General features: G+C 36.0%; 1 protein-coding gene across 1 annotated transcript in view; it reads left to right on the forward strand.

The window, feature by feature from the left end:
• TMTC2 (transmembrane and tetratricopeptide repeat containing 2) overlaps positions 1–17,583 on the forward strand; it is a gene marked incomplete at its 5' end in the record, with an annotated part of 141,570 nt that extends 123,987 nt beyond the window's left edge. Inside the window, one exon of the mRNA XM_010145743.1 lies at positions 17,404–17,583. Within this exon, the coding sequence (XP_010144045.1) occupies positions 17,404–17,583 (180 nt within the window). The remainder of the gene's footprint in view (positions 1–17,403) is intronic.
• Between the last annotated feature and the right edge of the window lie 758 nt (positions 17,584–18,341).

Genomic DNA, 18,341 nt, shown 5'->3' on the forward strand with positions numbered 1-18,341 from the left:
CATCCATTTCTTTACAAGTATTGCATATTGTGTAATATCTTTAATATCACTACTATGAAGTATCATCCTTAGCAGCAATAAGAGATGTTAGTAATACTACAAACTCAATCTTTTACTGATAGTTAGCGAATTTGTATGCTTATTGAACTTTCATAACACAGTTCTGTTCTCAGTACAACTCTTTGTTTTCCTTTTACATCCCTGTCTTTGGTTTCTCAAGTGTTCCTGTTGCTTTTGGAATAAAGTAATACTTCATACACAGTATTTCCTCAGCTGCTTCCCAGCATATAAGCCCTTTGGATCCAGAAGCTACTCTGCTGAGCTTTTCTACACTCAAGTGCAGTTTAAATGGCCATCTGAGTTCTGACTTTCAGAGCTGCTTAGCTGGCTATTTCAGTGGTGTTTTTATAGATGGCAGTCACCACTCTTGCATTTATCTCCTAAACAAGCCTTCTTTTATTTTAGCGTCTCAAGACAGGCACAACAATGAGCAACCAATATGCCTTCATGTCTCATTCAACTAATTCAACTCATCCAAATAATCCATTGTTACAAAAGTTGTGATTAAGAAGGCTAAAAACATCCCCAGAAAAACAGTATTCAGTTACAGGAGAAATGCATCTTCTCTGAAACATACCAGCTATTGTTTTTAAGAAAGCAAACATAGAAAGATTTTATTTTTGTAGTATTGGGGTTGATTCATTCATCATTGAACTAATTCTGAGAGGACTGAAAAATAGTGAAAATATCATTTATTTTCTCCCTGAAAAGCTTTATTACAATGAATAAAGTATTTACAAAAAAATTATACCCAGTAATGGAACAATTGAATACAGCACAGCAACATTAAAATGTATATCCACCTTTTGAACATCTTATTTGTTTTTGGATACACCTTCATTCTGCAGAATGTAAAAGAATTAAAACACCTTGGTACAATAGCAGCTCCAGCTGAAATGCAGCTTGGGTGCGAAGAAAAAACAAATCTTGCTAGTATTATTATTCCAGATTTAGACCTAACTGTTTTCTCAATAATGTTCTTGATTGTCCTTATTTGCAGTGTAGTTATCTTCTATGAAAGCAATTTCAGTGAAATTCCAGAAGAGCAGTATTTTCTGTAGAATATAATGCTGCTGTGGAGATGGGAATCATTTGTCTTAAACTTTACTGAAGAAGCCAGCATTCTAAAGATTATGGCTTATTTATTTCCAAATAGGCTTCACAGAGCTGACTTTCCCCTAGAGAGCCAAGGGAGAGAGAGGAATCCAGGAAGCAGTTCGGAGAAGGAATCTACTTTTAGTTGCGATGAATCATCTGTTACAGGACTTTTCCTCCTTCAGCTCTATAGATAACCTACAGAGATTAGTTACCCTAGGCCCTGGATGTTTTTGAATCTTTCAAAAAAATGCATTCCTACATTGTGTGATTACCATGTTCAAAACAAAATCATCTCACAGCCTCCTCAGTGAGAAGCACATATGTGTTTGTTCTAGCAATGTTGGCTTGGATGTATATTAATCACATTAGTCTAATTTTAACAAATTCAGTTGCATGAAGGAATGAAAGTATAACCTTCTCTGATAGCAAGACATTTGTGCAATAATTATTCTGAGTGGGTGGATTGCTGAGAAAAATCTGTATTCAGAGATGGTTTCTAGGTGCCCTACATCTTGCAGTGTTCACAAACCAGGAAATTGTTTAAACAAGTTGTTAGTCACTCTAAAATGTGAGCTTTAAGCTCACTTTGTTGTGGAAAAATCAGTCATCCAGAAACTCTTTAAATTGGCGTTCTTTACAAGAATGTGCGATACTGACTTAAGCTTCAGCTATTATTCAACTTTTGAGACATCATTTGTGTTACAGAACTTCATTTCTAATTTTTTAAGTCTGAACTTGAAGCAGCCGGTCTTAAAAAGCTGTTCTAGAACCCTCACATATGTCCAACGGCTCTTGAGAAGAAAGGGCACTTTGAAGTGTAACCTCAAGAGTATTAAATCAAAAATTGCTCACCAGAGCCTTAAGACTTTGAGCCACCACCTTGAGCTGATTGGCTTAGAAGCATTCCTCATGGAGGTGCCATGACCTGCAAGTCACTACTGTCCCAACCACATATTAGTGCTGCTTGCAATCTGCAGCTCATGACAGCTTTAAGCCCCATGTCATTGGCACATTGTCAGAAACAGCTGTTTCCACTCTACCACTTCAAAAGGGCTTGATTAAATATCTTACTGTAACAACATACATAAAGACACACACATAGAATGAGGGGGAAAGGAGAAATGTACCTATAAGTAAAATAAATACAATTTCCACTAGATGGTTTAATCATGATGTGGGGGACTAAACCATTTCTTGACTTGAAGGGTTTATGTAATCAGTTAACACAATATCATATAAAAAAGCCATTTCTACAAGTGCTTCTTTTATTCTTTTCCCCAACGCTGAAATACGGATTTCATGTCAAAGGCTTCAGGCTTGCAGTAAGCTCTACCTCAAGATGTATAACCACTGGAAGAAGAATGCTGGTGATTTCCAGATAATTGACTGTATTTTTATAGCCACCTTATAGATAACGTGCTTTCAGTGCCTCCTTATGGGAAGTGTTCATAATATATGGATTTTATTCATGACAAGACCCCTAAAAATGAACATAATTCTGATAGTACATACGTCTTTAAAAAATGAAGTAGATGCTGGATTTTGTCTTGAAACATATGTATCATAGACTCACTTTATTTTGTACTTTTTCCTTAGGTGTTTCTATGCCAAATTTCCCTATTTGACTTTCTCCTGAACATTCAGTAATTCTGTCATGTGGCTTTACCAGGCTAGGCGTAACTGTGAGGGAGATGGCTTTAATGCATTTTACCAGGATCGTAAAGGGCATGTCCTGTTATTGTGAGGGAGAATTTTCATAAAACATTTTAAGACTTTCTGCTATGTTAGTTCCGCTACTAATGGCAGTAATGGGTGTGTTAACAGCAGTTCTTAAATTGTCTGCAGCTGATTCTCAATTGACAAAAAACTGACACTGTTTCATGCTTCACTGCATCCAATGTCATCCTCACACTGCTCCAAGGGTACTGCAGATCCCTCACGAGTGATGTGAATCTGTGCTCCTGCAACTCTTTTGAGCAGGTCCACTTAGTCCCCATTATCCAAGCCCAACTGGAGTGTCTTGCCATCATACATCTGGTTTCTGGAGCATAGTATGGATAAAGGTGATGTAGTCCTCTAGAGAAACAGTACATATGTGGCTTTTACACCATGTATTATTGCCACTAAAGCATGATGCTTTCCACCTGAGAATCCTTGTTTTAAAATTCAAAGTAATGAACACATGACAATCTTTTATATTTATATATTGGTGCCATGGACTGACTACAGAGCTGTATTTTTAGTTAGTTAGCATCCAGCAGATTCATCTGTTCAGTTCTCTTCCATTACTTGTGTCTGCCTTTATAGAAAATACAAAATTGGGCCTTGTGGGGCAAGCAGAGCTTCTGCTGATTGCTTGCTTGCCCTCCAAGCTGTTCCCAGCTTCTCCTGCCCCGTGTCAGGGCTGCAGGACTTCCTCCTACCAGCACCAGCTGCTGTTAAGCCTCGCATTGTTTAAGGCTTCCTCTCAAGTGTGCCAAACTTTCTGCCACAATGATATGAATGGCTGTGGATTCCTTCCAACTCAGCAGCACTCTTGGACTCTTGAAAATGCCTTCTGTCTTTTCTCCTGGTGAAGGTGTGAGGAATAAGAAAACTTCCCAGGATCCAGTTCTTCCTCTCTTTCTGCTCTGTTGCTTCCTAAAGACTGAATCAATTGTTGTAAGGCATGCAGGACTTTTAGGGATTAAAAAGAGTGCTGTGGTTTCCTAATGAGAAGATGTGAACTGTATTTCCAGATGGCATACTTCTAATAGTTTGACTTCAGTTAGATGCAGGAGTGGGAGGCTTAGACGTGGATCAGCTACACTGGGAGATGAGATAGTGGGACATCCTTAGAGAAAAGAGGACGCTTTCTTAGTTACTGTAAATTGGGTAGACTTTCCCCATTGACAGGCAATAACAGGCTGACTCTGAGATTTCGTATCATCATAGCTGTGACATTTTTCAGCCTGCCTAGCAGAAGGCTGACCTAAAGGTTGTGCAGAATGGAGAAATAAAAGACAATATTAACTGAACTCAAGCTGCCCTTCATTTCAGGTAGAAAGTCTTTTCAGTGTTTGCATAGAAATAGCAATGCTTCTCCATGTAAAAATTTTATCCATTCTGGAAGTCCCTCTGTCCCTTCTGAACTGGGAAGCTTTTTAAATCTAAACTGCACCCCCAGCTCAGTCTTCTTTTGATGTTGGTTCTGTTGTTGCTTCACCCATTCCAGGTCCTTATACTCAGTTCATCCTTCTTGTCTCGGGCTAAGTGCAAAGTAGACGTCCAGCCCTTTGGGGAAGTACCTCTGTCCAGCTATTTGGGAAAACCATGTTTATTCTTTTGAACAAAAAGTTATTTTTCTATATTTGCAATTGTATTTTTTCATGGTCCTCCTAAATATTTTAAATACATATTCACATTTTTTGTTGTGCACAACTGTCAGCTTCTAGACAGGCTTGTGTACAGGCTGTTTTTCTGAATCTTAACCTGTTCCTACTTCAGCAGAGATTAGTCCTTCCCACCTTAAAAAAAAAAAAACAAACACAACAGACAAAACAAACAAAAAAACCTTGCATATAACATTTTTCATCCCGGTGATCTCCGTCAGAGTACAAAGGAATAACACAGGCTATTGGAGTGGTAATGATTACCCATAATACTGAAGCACAATATCAGGATGAGGTGTGTAATTTGAAAACCAATTTACTCAGCTGTGGAAAACACTGAATTTCCTCTGGGAAATACATGAGAATATTTAATAGCCTTACCCCAAAAAACTCTATATGTGTTTTCTCATGCATTGTCGCAGCTCTGTGAAAGCAAAGATTGAATGTGCTTTTGGGTAATTATGTAATACTTAAATCTGGTTCTTGATATTGTGAGCCATCCTCATGTAAGGTGTATGGGAGAAAGCTGGAACTCATGTCATTACAGTTCTCAGCATCAGTTTTGTGAGGGTTAGATTATGGAGAGTTCATTTGTACTCTTTTCTGATTATACGAGCAGTTAAATATGCAAATACCTGAGATAGTTTGGCTCAGTGTAATTTGTGAGCTTTGGAATTGAATTAAAATGCCTTTAACTTGCTGTTTATTTCCCATCTAGAATAATTTGTTGTATGTTGATATCCTAATCAATAGATGCATATTTTGTCTGCGCAAGTTCTAAATGACTGAAATGAAAATACATTTGAGTTTCTTCTGCCTGTATAGATATTGCCTTGCAGTAACACCATTAACTTTCATTCTGTTTATCCTGCATGAGATAGATAAACTGGGCTCTGTAGTTCCTGATTTCTTCAAGTGAAATTATGCAAGCAGCTAGGAACTCTTCTTAATGTAAAGTTTTTCAAAAAATAAGCTGCATATACAGAAAAAAATCAGCAAAGTAAGCCAGAAACTCATCATGGTAATTTTGAAATTTCATTTCATTTTTAGCTATGAAAATGTTTGCAAATTTTGCATAAATATTAAACCTTCTACAGTCTAATTACAGCTTAGTGTATTTTCAGAGTCATTCGTCTTTATACAGGGAGAACAGATGTTGAAAACAAGCAACTATACACTAACTCCTCTTTTCTAATTTAATTAACCTTTCTATCTTCCTTAAACCATCAATTACTGTTAAAACAGTAATTTTGTGCTTAGTATTGTTTGAGAGAAAGAAACTCTGTTAATTCATGCTCTATTCACTTAGGATATAGAACATACGAGGCTTTCAGTATGTCTGATGGCAACTCCTTGTGCTGCTTGGAGCTGCTAATAAAGTCTTTTCTTCACAAAAAAAATTGCCCTAGTGTATTGTGTTTTATGCATCCATTTTTCATTGTAGGCTCTGTTGCCCACAATATTCAAAATGTGTACTTGACTCCAGAAAGTAAAAGACCATTTTTTATTTTTTTTTTCACAAAAATAATACATGTTTATTATTAATTCAGTGATGTCTCCTAAGAAGTTAATCACCCAAGTGTTTGAGTCTAGAATCCATTTTTTTTTCTCCAGGCACCTATCTAGATACAGAACACTGTTCTTCTGATCCCATTGGATGATCATAATTCTCAATGGATGGGTCATAAATTCTCCAAAGAGAAGAAATTCTCAGACTGTTGTCAAGACCTTAATTCAGAAATTTTGTAGGACTGTGCCTCAGTTAACTTGAATGGAAATCTTAGTGTACTCACATTTCTTTTTCTGTTTTTAATGTGTATTTTCATTATACAAATATGAAGTCTTTATCTGGTATACACATATGTCCAATCCACCATCAAAATTATTTGAAGGAAAAAAGTTGGTGAGGGCAGCTAGGCCTCCCTCTTGGAGTGCAGATTTGTTTCAGCTAGTGTTCTGGTGTTTTCCATCCACATCTTATCTAAAAAGATAACTTTTTTTCTGTGATTACTTTTTAGTATAAAAATAACTGGGTAACAGTTGTTTGTACTCAACTATGATGTTCATTAACAGAATAATTCAAAAAATAGGTTTGCAAAACTAATTAACAGGAATTCACAGCCTAGATTTACACTACTGAGTTAAATGAAAGTAATCATTATGCTTTGAGATGATGGGAGGCAGTAGTTTGTAAAGATGCAGTCTCTCTGCTGAAATTGTAGAAGTGAACATGATGTATCGTGGATAGACCTGTGCAATTTATTGTGATTCACAGTCTGGTAGTAATATGGCAGAGGGTACTGTGCTGCCTGCATCAGTTCCTGGAGAGAGCAAGATTGGCTTTGCCTTGTAAATGTAGCCCTCAGTGTCAGTCAAAAACAAAGTGCCATGAAATACAGAAATCACAGCAGTAGATTAGCATTTCAGAAATTAAACCATCTGTTTGAACTCAATTAAAAGAAAATCCAGCAACTTTTTTTCCTAATAAAGTATTCTAGTGCTGTTTCTGGAAACAATGCAATGAATTTATTATGCAATTAGAACTGATAAGGAAGTGTTTTTAATGCTCATTAAATAAAACCAGCAACATTCTCAGTAGGATGTTTTGCAATAAATAACTTCCTGATTTTCTTTCTAATCTATTGTTCTGATCTATTTCTCATTGTAGGAATGGTTTTTAGTTGTGGGTTGGCATATCCTATTAGATTCCCCAGCCCCACCCCCCAGGTTTTGGAGAACTTCATTTTCACAGGATGGTTTTGATGCAACCAGTATTCTCCACCCCCCTGGGTGTATCTAGGTGATTGTAGAGAGGAAAAAAAGCTCTAGAACATTGGTCAGCTCTGCATATTGCAGTTACATGATTCTATTTAACACAGATTTACTGGAGAACAAATACATATTCAAGTGTACCCACCGTTTTGAATCATGTCTTGCATATAATGACCAGCTCTCTTACCAAGGTGAGGCAATTTTACTAATTATTCAGGTGTTCCAGTAAAGATTGTCTTCCTGTAACAGGAACAAACTTTAGTCTGACATTATAGTTGTAACAGTGCCAGTGGCCTCAGCATATGGCTGCGTCAAACTCACTGAAAACATTTACAACGTGAAAGAAAATAGAAATCTTTTCCAATACAGTAAACAGCAAAAACAAAAATCCACAATAAAAACCTAAATTAAAGTCCGTATGGAGGTTTGCTCTATGTCTCTTAGATTATGTGGTGTAAATGATTGATATATTCATGGTGGAGTAGTTTTGTGGTGTTCTATTATAACTCGGTAGTTCCACTTCATCTTTTCATATTCCAACTGCAATTAAATACACTTAAAATTATCAGACTTATTTTTTATAATTTTTGAAAAATTAATACATCATTAATTCTGTTTGAAAAATTCCTTTTTGCTAGCTGCATTGATGGAGTTTTTTGCTGATTAGTTTGTAAATTGGATGTTTTACCCATAATAGAGGAAGAAAATGCTTTCTGAACAGGGATTATGGGAATTGCACAGGAGGCAAATGTTTTTATTTGGGGAGAAAAATGAGTTTCAGCAAAAAGATTGGTGGTAGGTAGGACTCAAAAGTTAACTTCTGTATGATCCTATGGTGTTCCTATAGAATGAGTGGTGTGCATAGTGAAAATATATAATAAGGCGGCAAATTAACCTGAGCCATTGACTATAGAAGTGCATAGCGGTTCTAGTTACCCTGAATCAATAGTCTGCTTTTTCTGTAGCTGTTCGGAGCAAGCATCTGGTTTCAATGAGGAATTTTTGACATTGAATTTCAGAGACAGGAATCAAACTTTGATTTCTTGGTGCTAGTCCTCTTACACCTTCAGAAATCAAACCTTTTTGAAAAAGAAAATATTATACAGTGTTGCTTTGTGTGTCCATTTCTAAAAGCGTAGTCTGAAGAATACAGAAAGCTGCTGTTCATTGAGCAGTGGTTATCAGAATATGCAGTATCAAGGGCAACCTTCAGCGTAGAGTGTATCAATCTACGACTGACGATACCTTGTTGTATTGATATTAATTACTTACAAAGCACATTAAACATATGCATCACTGGTCAGATGTGGCAAAATATGGCTGTCCTAGCAGAAAATAATTTTATTTTTTGAGAAATCTCAACCTTGTAAAAGCCTAGCGAGAAATTAGTGCCCAGTGGTCTTACTATTAGCAAACCGAAGATGAAATTTTAGAAACTACAGCCTTAAAATCTTTATGCTACAACTATTAAAATTAAATCCTTGTGCTTACTCTGGAAGTTAATAATTTTAATATGTACCATAGATTTAATTGCTAAATACTACATAGGAAACACCTTCAGGTTACTGGCTGCTGAAAAGTAAGGCATTGAGTTCTTATGAATTACATGGAGCGCTGTAAATCAGCATTTTGCAAAGGACAGGTAGTATGTGCCTCTTTCTCAGCTGCTCTCATAGTCCTGTGAGTAAAACTGAAGTCAAGAGAAGAGTGCGGGCATAACCTTTTTGCACTATGCAACAAGCATGGAAGTGATAGGAGCTATATGAAAAAGGACAATGGGGAAGAAAAAAATAAAATTATTTTTATAAAAATACTTTAAGGTTTTCCATGCAGAAATTTCAGAACAGTATAACATCTCAAGAGTTTTGACATCTATTTATAAATTTACAGAGTTAGTTTTTATTTGCAAAATTCCCTTGGTAACATTTCCACATGCTGAAAATGCATTTTTTGACCATCTGGAAATTACCTTCAGGCACTATTGATAAATTGTGATATTGATAAATTGATAAATTTCCATATATTATGGAAATTGTATCACATCATGTGATAGACATCAGTTGTGATTTCCTACCAGTAGAATTATTATCAATAGAGGAATAATGATTTATTCTTGTCTAGGGAGAGTTAGACAAAAGAAAGTGTGTCGGTGGAGGGATGGAATGCAAGCTGAAATTCATCCTTAAATGGTGAATCCTGTTAAGCCTCATAATCTCCTAGGGCTTTCTTTTTTCCTGTTTCTGTGATGCTCTCACATCACACTTTTTCTGTAAGCTGTTTTAATAGTGATTGTGCGTGATACAAGCTTTGAACAAGTTAGCAAGATTTTCATTTTTACTCAGAGCAAGTTTGTCAAGATGCGTAATGGTTTACACAATGTGTCTGAAAGCTATTCCTTACAACTACAAATATCTAAATATTTTGGAAAACATGCAGCAATATCAAATCTAGTTCTCAAGCATTTAATTCAGCCGACTACACTTGTCAGCCAAAGTTGTAAAGCCTTTTTTGACAACATTCATCTGAACATCTTGAGACAAAATACTGGAAATCTTGAGGTTTTGAGATTCCCTTAATTAGAACTTCACTAAACTTTCAAGGCTCCTTCTTCAACACTTCTTCATTCTGAAATTTCAGTACTTGGCCATTCTATTAAAAAATGGAAGCTCTAATGCAGTACTTCATATCCCTGTGACTAACATCTTGAAAAACTGTGCAAGCTTCTCTGTGTACTGACATACTTGATAAGTATCTGGGCAAAAATAGTTGCATAATGCATTAATTCTCAAGAGGAGGTTTTATTTTCCAATGACATTTTATTTGATTGAAAAAAAAGAACTTTTTAAAATGCTAGTAGTATATACTGTGAGTACAATTGTGGTCATCATCTCAGATGATCTGTAAAGTAGAGTTTTCTCTGAAGATTAGCCAGTTTTGATGGTGTTAATATGGACAGCTCTTCTAATTAGCTCTGCATGCGTGCTGCTGGGTGAAGTAGAGTATATTAATATTTCTTTTAAGACTTTACATTAATTTTAAGTTAAAAGTGGGGTTTATCTTTAGTCAGTAACAGAAAGCCATTTATTTTTCTGGTTTCCAAGGTTTAGAAAGAGCGAGCATGTGAAAAAAAATTTGCTCACAGATTGAATTTCATTTTAAAAAACTCTTACTTTTACTTATCGAGACAAAAGTCTACCGCTAAAAGTTTCTGAGCAATTTCTATTTGTCAGTATGGTAGTACAGATGACATTTCTATTCAGCAAGTTTCTCACTTTCTGGGAGTACAAACTTCCTAATTAGCACAAAGCCTACTTTTACTAAGGCAAAGAAGTTGTTAAATATTTTATACCGTAATAGTAGCTATGTATTAAAGCTATCAAATTGTCAACATCAGAGCACAGTTGGATTTACATGAACAAAAATTAAGTAATCTGAAGATTTTTTGGTTTTTTTATGAAATCCTAAAGTGGTAGAAAAATTGATGAAGATTATCATATCCTACACTGACACAACATTTGCATGGAACTGGAAAGCTATGAATTTTAATTAGAAACATTTTAAGGCCTGGAAAATGTTTGTTTATTTTTAATATAATAATAATATTACTCATAACATTTGTTCCTGTTTAGTTTTTATTATGATAATACAAGTTTGAGATCTAAAAATGTCCGTCATGGTTTCTGTATAAACTAAGAGTGATTATTAGGAGGTTTTTAAAGCATAAATCAAAGCAGTTGATGTGTGTGGTCATTGGGAAAAAAAAAATCTAGATAACAGAAATTACAAGTACATTTTTGTGGGACTTTTCAAGCCGTTGTTATGTCCTGCGGCCCATACCAGTTGTAACACATGTTTTTCTTAACTTGCTGATATATAAAACAATATACTCTGAATTTCTCTAAAGGCCAATGGTAGATAGCTTTTCAGCAGCAAGACGTAACATATATCTATATATGTTTGTTTGGGTTTGGGTAACTATGTTTTTAAGACTCTGAGCAGTCTCTGAAGGTTAAGATGAAAAAGATGTTGAGCAAAAATATCTCCATTGGCTGGAGAACATTGATGCTAAATTGTCCCCTATTGATGTGATAATTTGAGAAACAAAGTAGACTGCCTGATGCTTCCTTCCCATGCCAAGTGTAGAACTGTTCTCACAGCTGTGGGTTTCCTTAATGATACCAGTGTCTAAATCTACAAGCAAACTGGACCATTTCACAGAAAAAGTGATAAAAACCCCTCCTTCTCTTTTTAATTTCTGGATTTAAATACACATATTCTGGAGTTTGCAATTTTAAACAGGATGGTCTCCAGTGTTTGAAAGCACATAAGATTAGATGCATAAAAAAAATTTCCATGTATATTTTCCTTTCACCAGGCGGGTTCAAATGTCATCTGCTTCAAATGTCCAGATAACTGTCCAAATGTAACATAATACATTTAAAAAAAATATATGCATGACCTAACATTTCTGTAATATCATGAGTTGTGAAGGTGACCAGGTATCAACTTGCACTGTTCTTCTCCCTGATTAACTTCATCTATTATCCTAACCTATTACATAAGCAGAATTCATCAGAATTTTTACGTGGTTTAGTTTTCTTATGTCCTTTTTTTTTGCTGGAGGATGTTCGTCTTTCTTGGAGATGAATAATTTGTTAGTTTGGTGAACAAAATATGAGTAGAGCACTAAATGAAGTCTCTTTCTGTTGATAACATATTACTAAATAGGAAGTAAGGTTGTTCTCTATGAGCATTAACATAGTATTCTTAAAGATGATGACTTAATCAAAGGATCCACTTCCCTGTAGAGCCTCAGCTTGTTTTTAGATTTATATAGCTATGTATGTAAGTCAGTCTTCAGGTAATTAGATCAGGATGCAGGCTCCCTTTGCAGCAGAGATGCTAAGGTCTGTCTAATACAACCGTGGAAACTGTGCTCTTTGCAATGTTTATTCAAATTAGTACTTGCAGGAGAATGTTTTTCTCTCCATTTCCCCTCTTCACTGTTTAAGTTGAAAGCTGTTGTCAACAGAAAAGCATACTTACCAAAATTGTTCATGGGCAGACTGGCAATTTAAATAATGTACATAACTGTTGTAGAGGAAAAGTTGCAGAGCATTCTTCCATTTCAAGAATGTGTACAGATGCTGAATTTTTTGTTTTCCAGCAGATCTGATGTTTTGCTCTCTGGGCTGATGACACGGGAAATCCCTCTCAGCTCTGAATTTTATGCTTTTTTATTCTCTCTGATATATAAAATTTTGCCATACCTCCTGTCATCTTGTTCCAAAGTGCTTTTAGCACCAACTTGTCTGTTCCTAAACAGTTTAGTCTTGTCATCTTAGCCAACTTCCTGGAGATCAGTGTCTTAGTTGTGATTCATGTGCTGTTTGGAACAAAGTACCAGACATAGCATATGCAAACTGCTGTTCTTAAGAAGTCTTACAGCACAGAGAACCAGGTAGAAACATGAATCTGGAAGGAATAACTGGCGCTTGGGTTATCTGGCAACCCTAGGTCACCTCTGTAAAAAGGTCTGCTTCTGTGTGTCATTGCTGAATTTACAGTGTTGTCAATATATTGCTTTGAAGTGTAAGATCCAGTTGGCAGCAACCATCTCAATGCGTGTCCCTTCCCTGACTCTTCTTTTACCTTATCCGCCCACCCCCATGCTTCAAAGTAGCGTACTGACATCTTGGGGCAACTCTTAGCTCATGGTTTTACTCAGAAGTTGTGAGATGTGTCAAAAGCAAGTACCACCCCTGAAATGATTTTGTTGTCCACAGTTATCTGTAGAGATAAAAAAGGAGCTGTTGACATTTTGATTGCTTCAGAAAATACTATGTTGTGCTACAGCAGTAACACCAGTAATAAAGTTCAAGTGAAGATTCTTGCCATCACTGTAGGAGGATAAAAAAGACAAGGCAACACATTATCCCATGGTCACTGATAAGATGAAGCAGTCCACCATGCTTTGCTCTCACATTTAGTGAGCCCTTCTCCAAGTAACATTCTGCCAATTCACTACTCAGTCATTGTACCTCCTCTGTATCTTGAGTTATCAAAGAGAAAAATCTGAATTCTTTACCCATGCTTGACTAGAAGTGCTGGGATGAAATATTCACATGTGAGTGACATTTTGTGTACTTCTTTGAGTATGGACTTTACTCAACAAGACCCTTGAAAGAACAAGTGTCCTTAATTGCACTGTTTTAAAACAAAACACATAGCCTCTGTTTCTGATGGGCTGGCCATGCTGATTACAGTATTCATTAAACAGTCTCTGGGGTTGTTTTGAAACATCTACATTAATTCATTAAGAGCAAGGTGAATATTTGCAACATCTTCTCAATGACCTTTTAAAATAGCTAACTGAGAAGTAACTTGCAATTGTGATTCTACTGGAGTAAAAAATTGGCGTGATTTTCCTTATAAGTACCCCAGCAGCAACAAAATGCACTTTCATCTCAGAATCTGATACCCTGGCCCCTGTGGTGGAAAACAATTTCTTTGCACATGTTTGGGCTGTTGTTTGTTCATATTTGCCTATCATGTAAAAGATTTTTTTGACCTAGGTTAAGCAATGATGTATTTGTTTCTCTTTCCATAACTTCTTAGATATATATAGGAGCAAACTTGTCTTCTGCTTGGAATTGTTCCTGGCATTTACTATATGTGGAGTCAGAAATGATCACCAAGAAACCAGTTCATCTGCTGTGTCATTAAGATTAATTCCATTTGTGAGTTCAATACAGTAGTTGGTTACATCAGTGTAATCCTGAAATACTGCTCAGAATTATTTTGAATCATTTGGAGATTGCATAGATCTCTAATTGTAGAGGAGTCTTTATTTATGTTAAATTTTTTGCATGCCCAAGGCTCGTCTTTTATTTTAGTAATATAAAGGCAAATAAATGCATGCCTTTTGCTATTTAGTTATTCATTAACTACTCAGTTATTCATCACTCCTCCTACCCCCACTTCCCCCCTCCCAGCCCCCCCAAAAAAACCACTAAGGAAACAAGCACACCATGATAAAAATGCTAATAAAGGGAATAATTCCCAATAGAACATAAAAGAAAGGATTTATAACCCCGATAGAAATGCCGGTCAGCTTTTTTTTTTTGATGTAAAGCATGTGTCTCCAAAAGGAAATGAAGGCAGGACTGTTTCTCCTTTCAAGTCTCTGAAGTAGTAGGTGGTGTCATTTGCTGCACAGTCCCATGTTATTGCACTGGTAGCTGCCGACTGCCTTTGTTAATGTACTGAAAAGTTTTATCAGCTGTCTTTAATAAAAGACAGTGTATGTGAAGAAAAACTATAGCAAATGTCTCTTTCTCTCTTGTCCTCAGGCTATCATTTATAGCTGTCAGAGAGTGATGGCACTGATGTATAATCTTGCAGTCACCCAAAATTCTTGCAACTGTTACAGGAAGCCATAGATACTGGAGTGGCTGACACTCTAGAAAGTTAGGGAGCAGTCTTTCCAAAATCTTATGTGAAACAAGAAGGAGATGGAGCGAACCTTCAGCGCTACCTGAAATGAGTTATCAGTTCACAATTTCCATGGGTGCATTTGTTTAGAACATTAATGGCCTAAAATTTGTTGGGCCTCCAGGAAGTCAGGAATGATGTGTAGAAGATGGAAAATTTCAAGTTCAGTTAAAAGGCATACAGTTTGTTCTTTTTCAAGATATTTTTGTTGCTTGCTTTAGTGAAATGATATATCAAAGACATGATGGCAGAAGAATTCTCTTAGCTAGACTTACATATATGTCTTACATATATGACGTTATTTAGAGTACTTGATTAGTACCATATACATACAGGAGGTGTTTTACAGAGCAGTGTGAAGGAAATGGAGGGGAATTCTGGAAGCCATATGAGACAACTGTGTTACTTCCCACACAATAAGTTTGTGAATGCTGTAGAATTAGCCCTGAGCACATTTTAGCATATGTCTTATTTAATACAAGTTTTCCTAGGTTGTAAGGGTTTTTAATCCGTACCCATTGTAAGCTTTGTTTAGATGCAAACATGGACACATAGTTGTATTTCAAGTGAGAGGAAAGTTCTGTGTCAATAACTGTGCTCTTGAAAAAAAGCTGTTTGATTAATAAACTCTCATTAGACAGGGAGCACAAACAGTGGAAATAGACCATCTTACTGAGAAAATTCTCTGAAGTCTAAAAATAAATGAAGAAATAAATTATGTGGGTATTTAGACAACCACCCATATACAATGGAGCTGTTTTCCAATCATCCTTCACTTACATCACTTCAATTAGCACCCAGAGCATCTGTAATTAAGCAGTGTATTACTCCATTATAAAATAATATGCAAGACTGGCACTGCAAAGGTGAAGGTCTGATAACATGGCTGCTGATATGTGTCGTCTGTAGCAAAGATTACATTTCATTGGTTTTCCTTCTCTGTGCAGAACATGAGTGAAGAGGAAACTCTGGAGAGTATTTAAATAAGAATACTTAATAAAATCCAGCTGGTTGGTTTGGTTTGGGGTTTTTTGATTGTTAGTAGAACGAAGTAACTGGCTAAGGGCTGGTGGAAATAATCTATCATGTTAAAGCAAGAAAAACTAAATCTAAAATTAGCATCTTCAGATCCCACTGCTTTAGCATTGTGATGTTTACAATGGGGAGGGCTGAACTCATTTTGTTTTCCTTTATTTCGAAACTCTGGAAGCCAATCGATCTGAAAATTTTTGTGTCACATTCTTTGTATGTGTTAATAGGTAAAAAGAAGCAGAAAGAAAGCTGAAAAAATATGAAATATTTATGGGGTATATAACTAGAGAATATTCTGAACATTTCCACCACAAAATTTAGGTTTTGGACGCAAGAATTGTGGGTGGGTTTTTTGAAGCTTGATTCAGAAAATAACTTGCTAGTGGAGAGGTTTGGAACTCTTCCTCATCCTAATGACTTCTACTTACCATGTTTTCTTGAGGTTACTGTCACTGAAGGGCTTCTAAATGATATGAACACCCCCCCACACACACACAGAGCACTCTGAAGCTGAGTTTCCATACGGCTTTACATTTTGGGTATTGCATTTTGATCAGAACACTTGTGAGTGATGTCTTGAAACACTTATCCTCTGACGCAAAACTTCGAAAATGAGTGATCCTGAAGCTCATTGGAAATAATAGTGACCTGAGGAGGAGAACCGTAGTGAACTTTGTGCAGTACTTTTTCCCTTTTTTTCTTTGAAATGCAAGGTACTGGTTTGGCAAATGCCTTTACTATGTGAATTGCAAACGTGAATTGTAAAAAGGTAGGTTAGTCTATTCAGCTTCATAAATCTGCTTTTCTGCCCTTGTAATATTTGTGAACTGCAGTAACCAGACATGTCTAATTATCATGAATAACCTATTATTTCATAATGGAATAATGTAAAGATGAAAAAATCATGAAACACTACATCTTAGCTAAAGATAGAAAGTTTGTTAGTAACATAAGAAGCTTTTTAATGGATTTGTTAAGAAATTTTCACGTCTTTTGTCAAAAAAGCACGTGTTTCCACCATTGTTAATTTTATTCAATTGTTTGTTAAGAAATAAATGCCGTAGCCTGAATCTAAATGGATATCCTAGGACCCCTGAACATCCTTAGAATCTGAGAACAGATTGTATTTTCTATTAGTTGTAATTAATTAAGTAGAGGAAAAAAGGATGAGTTCCAGTGTGTTAACTATTCCCAATGATTATGAACTCTTTATTGGCAATGGGTTGAATTAAAATTGAGTTCCTGTCTTTAATCCACTCTTGGATTACTTTAATTTTCTCTTGGAAACTGTGCTATGCCGACATTGCCACATGTAAAGCTTTATGAGTTCTGTGTTTTCTCATTAAAGAGAAGTCTGTGATGTAGACACCAGAGCTTGCCCTGTTTAAAGCACAAAGTATACAGCAGCTGTTCAGAAACTTTTTATTGTTATCTCTACTCACTTAATTGCTAAATTGCTTCCGTGAAAAGTCTGCAAATGAGGGAATACTTTGTTTAAGTGGAAGAAGATTGTCTGAAAATAAAAATTGACAATAGTCCTAATATTTTTCCTTCCCCCTTTTTTTTTTTGTACCAGTATCCAGCTGCCCTAATGAATCTTGGAGCCATTCTCCATCTGAATGGTAAACTGAAAGAGGCTGAAGAAAACTACCTCCTTGCCCTTCAACTTAAACCTGATGATGTCATCACTCAGTCCAATCTTCGCAAATTGTGGAATATCATGGAGAAACAAGGTTTGAAGACATCCAAAACATGATGATAGAAACTCTGAACTTTTTTTCTTGAGTTTATTAAAACCACGAACTAGAACTTCCACACAGTTGTCCAATCAGAGAACTCATTGGACTTGACTGCAAGGATCAGAGGTCTTAATTGCTGCTAGGAGAAGCTATTCTGCTTTTTTGGCATAAGTTTTTCTGCTAGATAAATAGAAAAAAGGGAGACTTTGAGATATTCATGAAGGACTTGTTACCCCTCAAAAATATTTAGAACCATAGCACCTGAGAGAAGGTGTTCTGGCATATTTGATAAATCATTGCAAATCCCATATTGCTCACTTCTGGGTGGGTACTTGAAACGTATACTGTCATAGAAATACTAAGGGAAAAATTGTACAGTATACCGTAAGCCATATGGGAATCACAGTGGTAATAGTAGGCCGAAGTGTTTTGCTGATACTGTAACTCATTAAAATGTGTACTAAATCCAGTGCGTTTGCAGTTTATCTTAATGCTGCGGTATGTCACTTCAGGACCATTTGCTTACTGATTTCACAGCTTATATGGCCAATTTTTTTCAAACCTGTCACTTAGGATTAGATGACAGCATTCAAAATTGTTTACTAAGAATATGCATATTATTTCATCTTGTTAAGTTTTAATGCGGTTTTCTTGAGATAAACGGTCAAACGGCTGTGGGCTAGACAGAATGAGCGAGGAACTGCCCATGTTCTATATCAGATGTGTATGTAGAGTGGTAAAAAGTTTAAAAATTCCAGAGATGTGATGTGGCAGT

Source organism: Buceros rhinoceros, unplaced genomic scaffold, assembly GCF_000710305.1.
Source record: "Buceros rhinoceros silvestris isolate BGI_N320 unplaced genomic scaffold, ASM71030v1 scaffold7381, whole genome shotgun sequence".
Lineage (NCBI taxonomy): Eukaryota > Metazoa > Chordata > Aves > Bucerotiformes > Bucerotidae > Buceros > Buceros rhinoceros.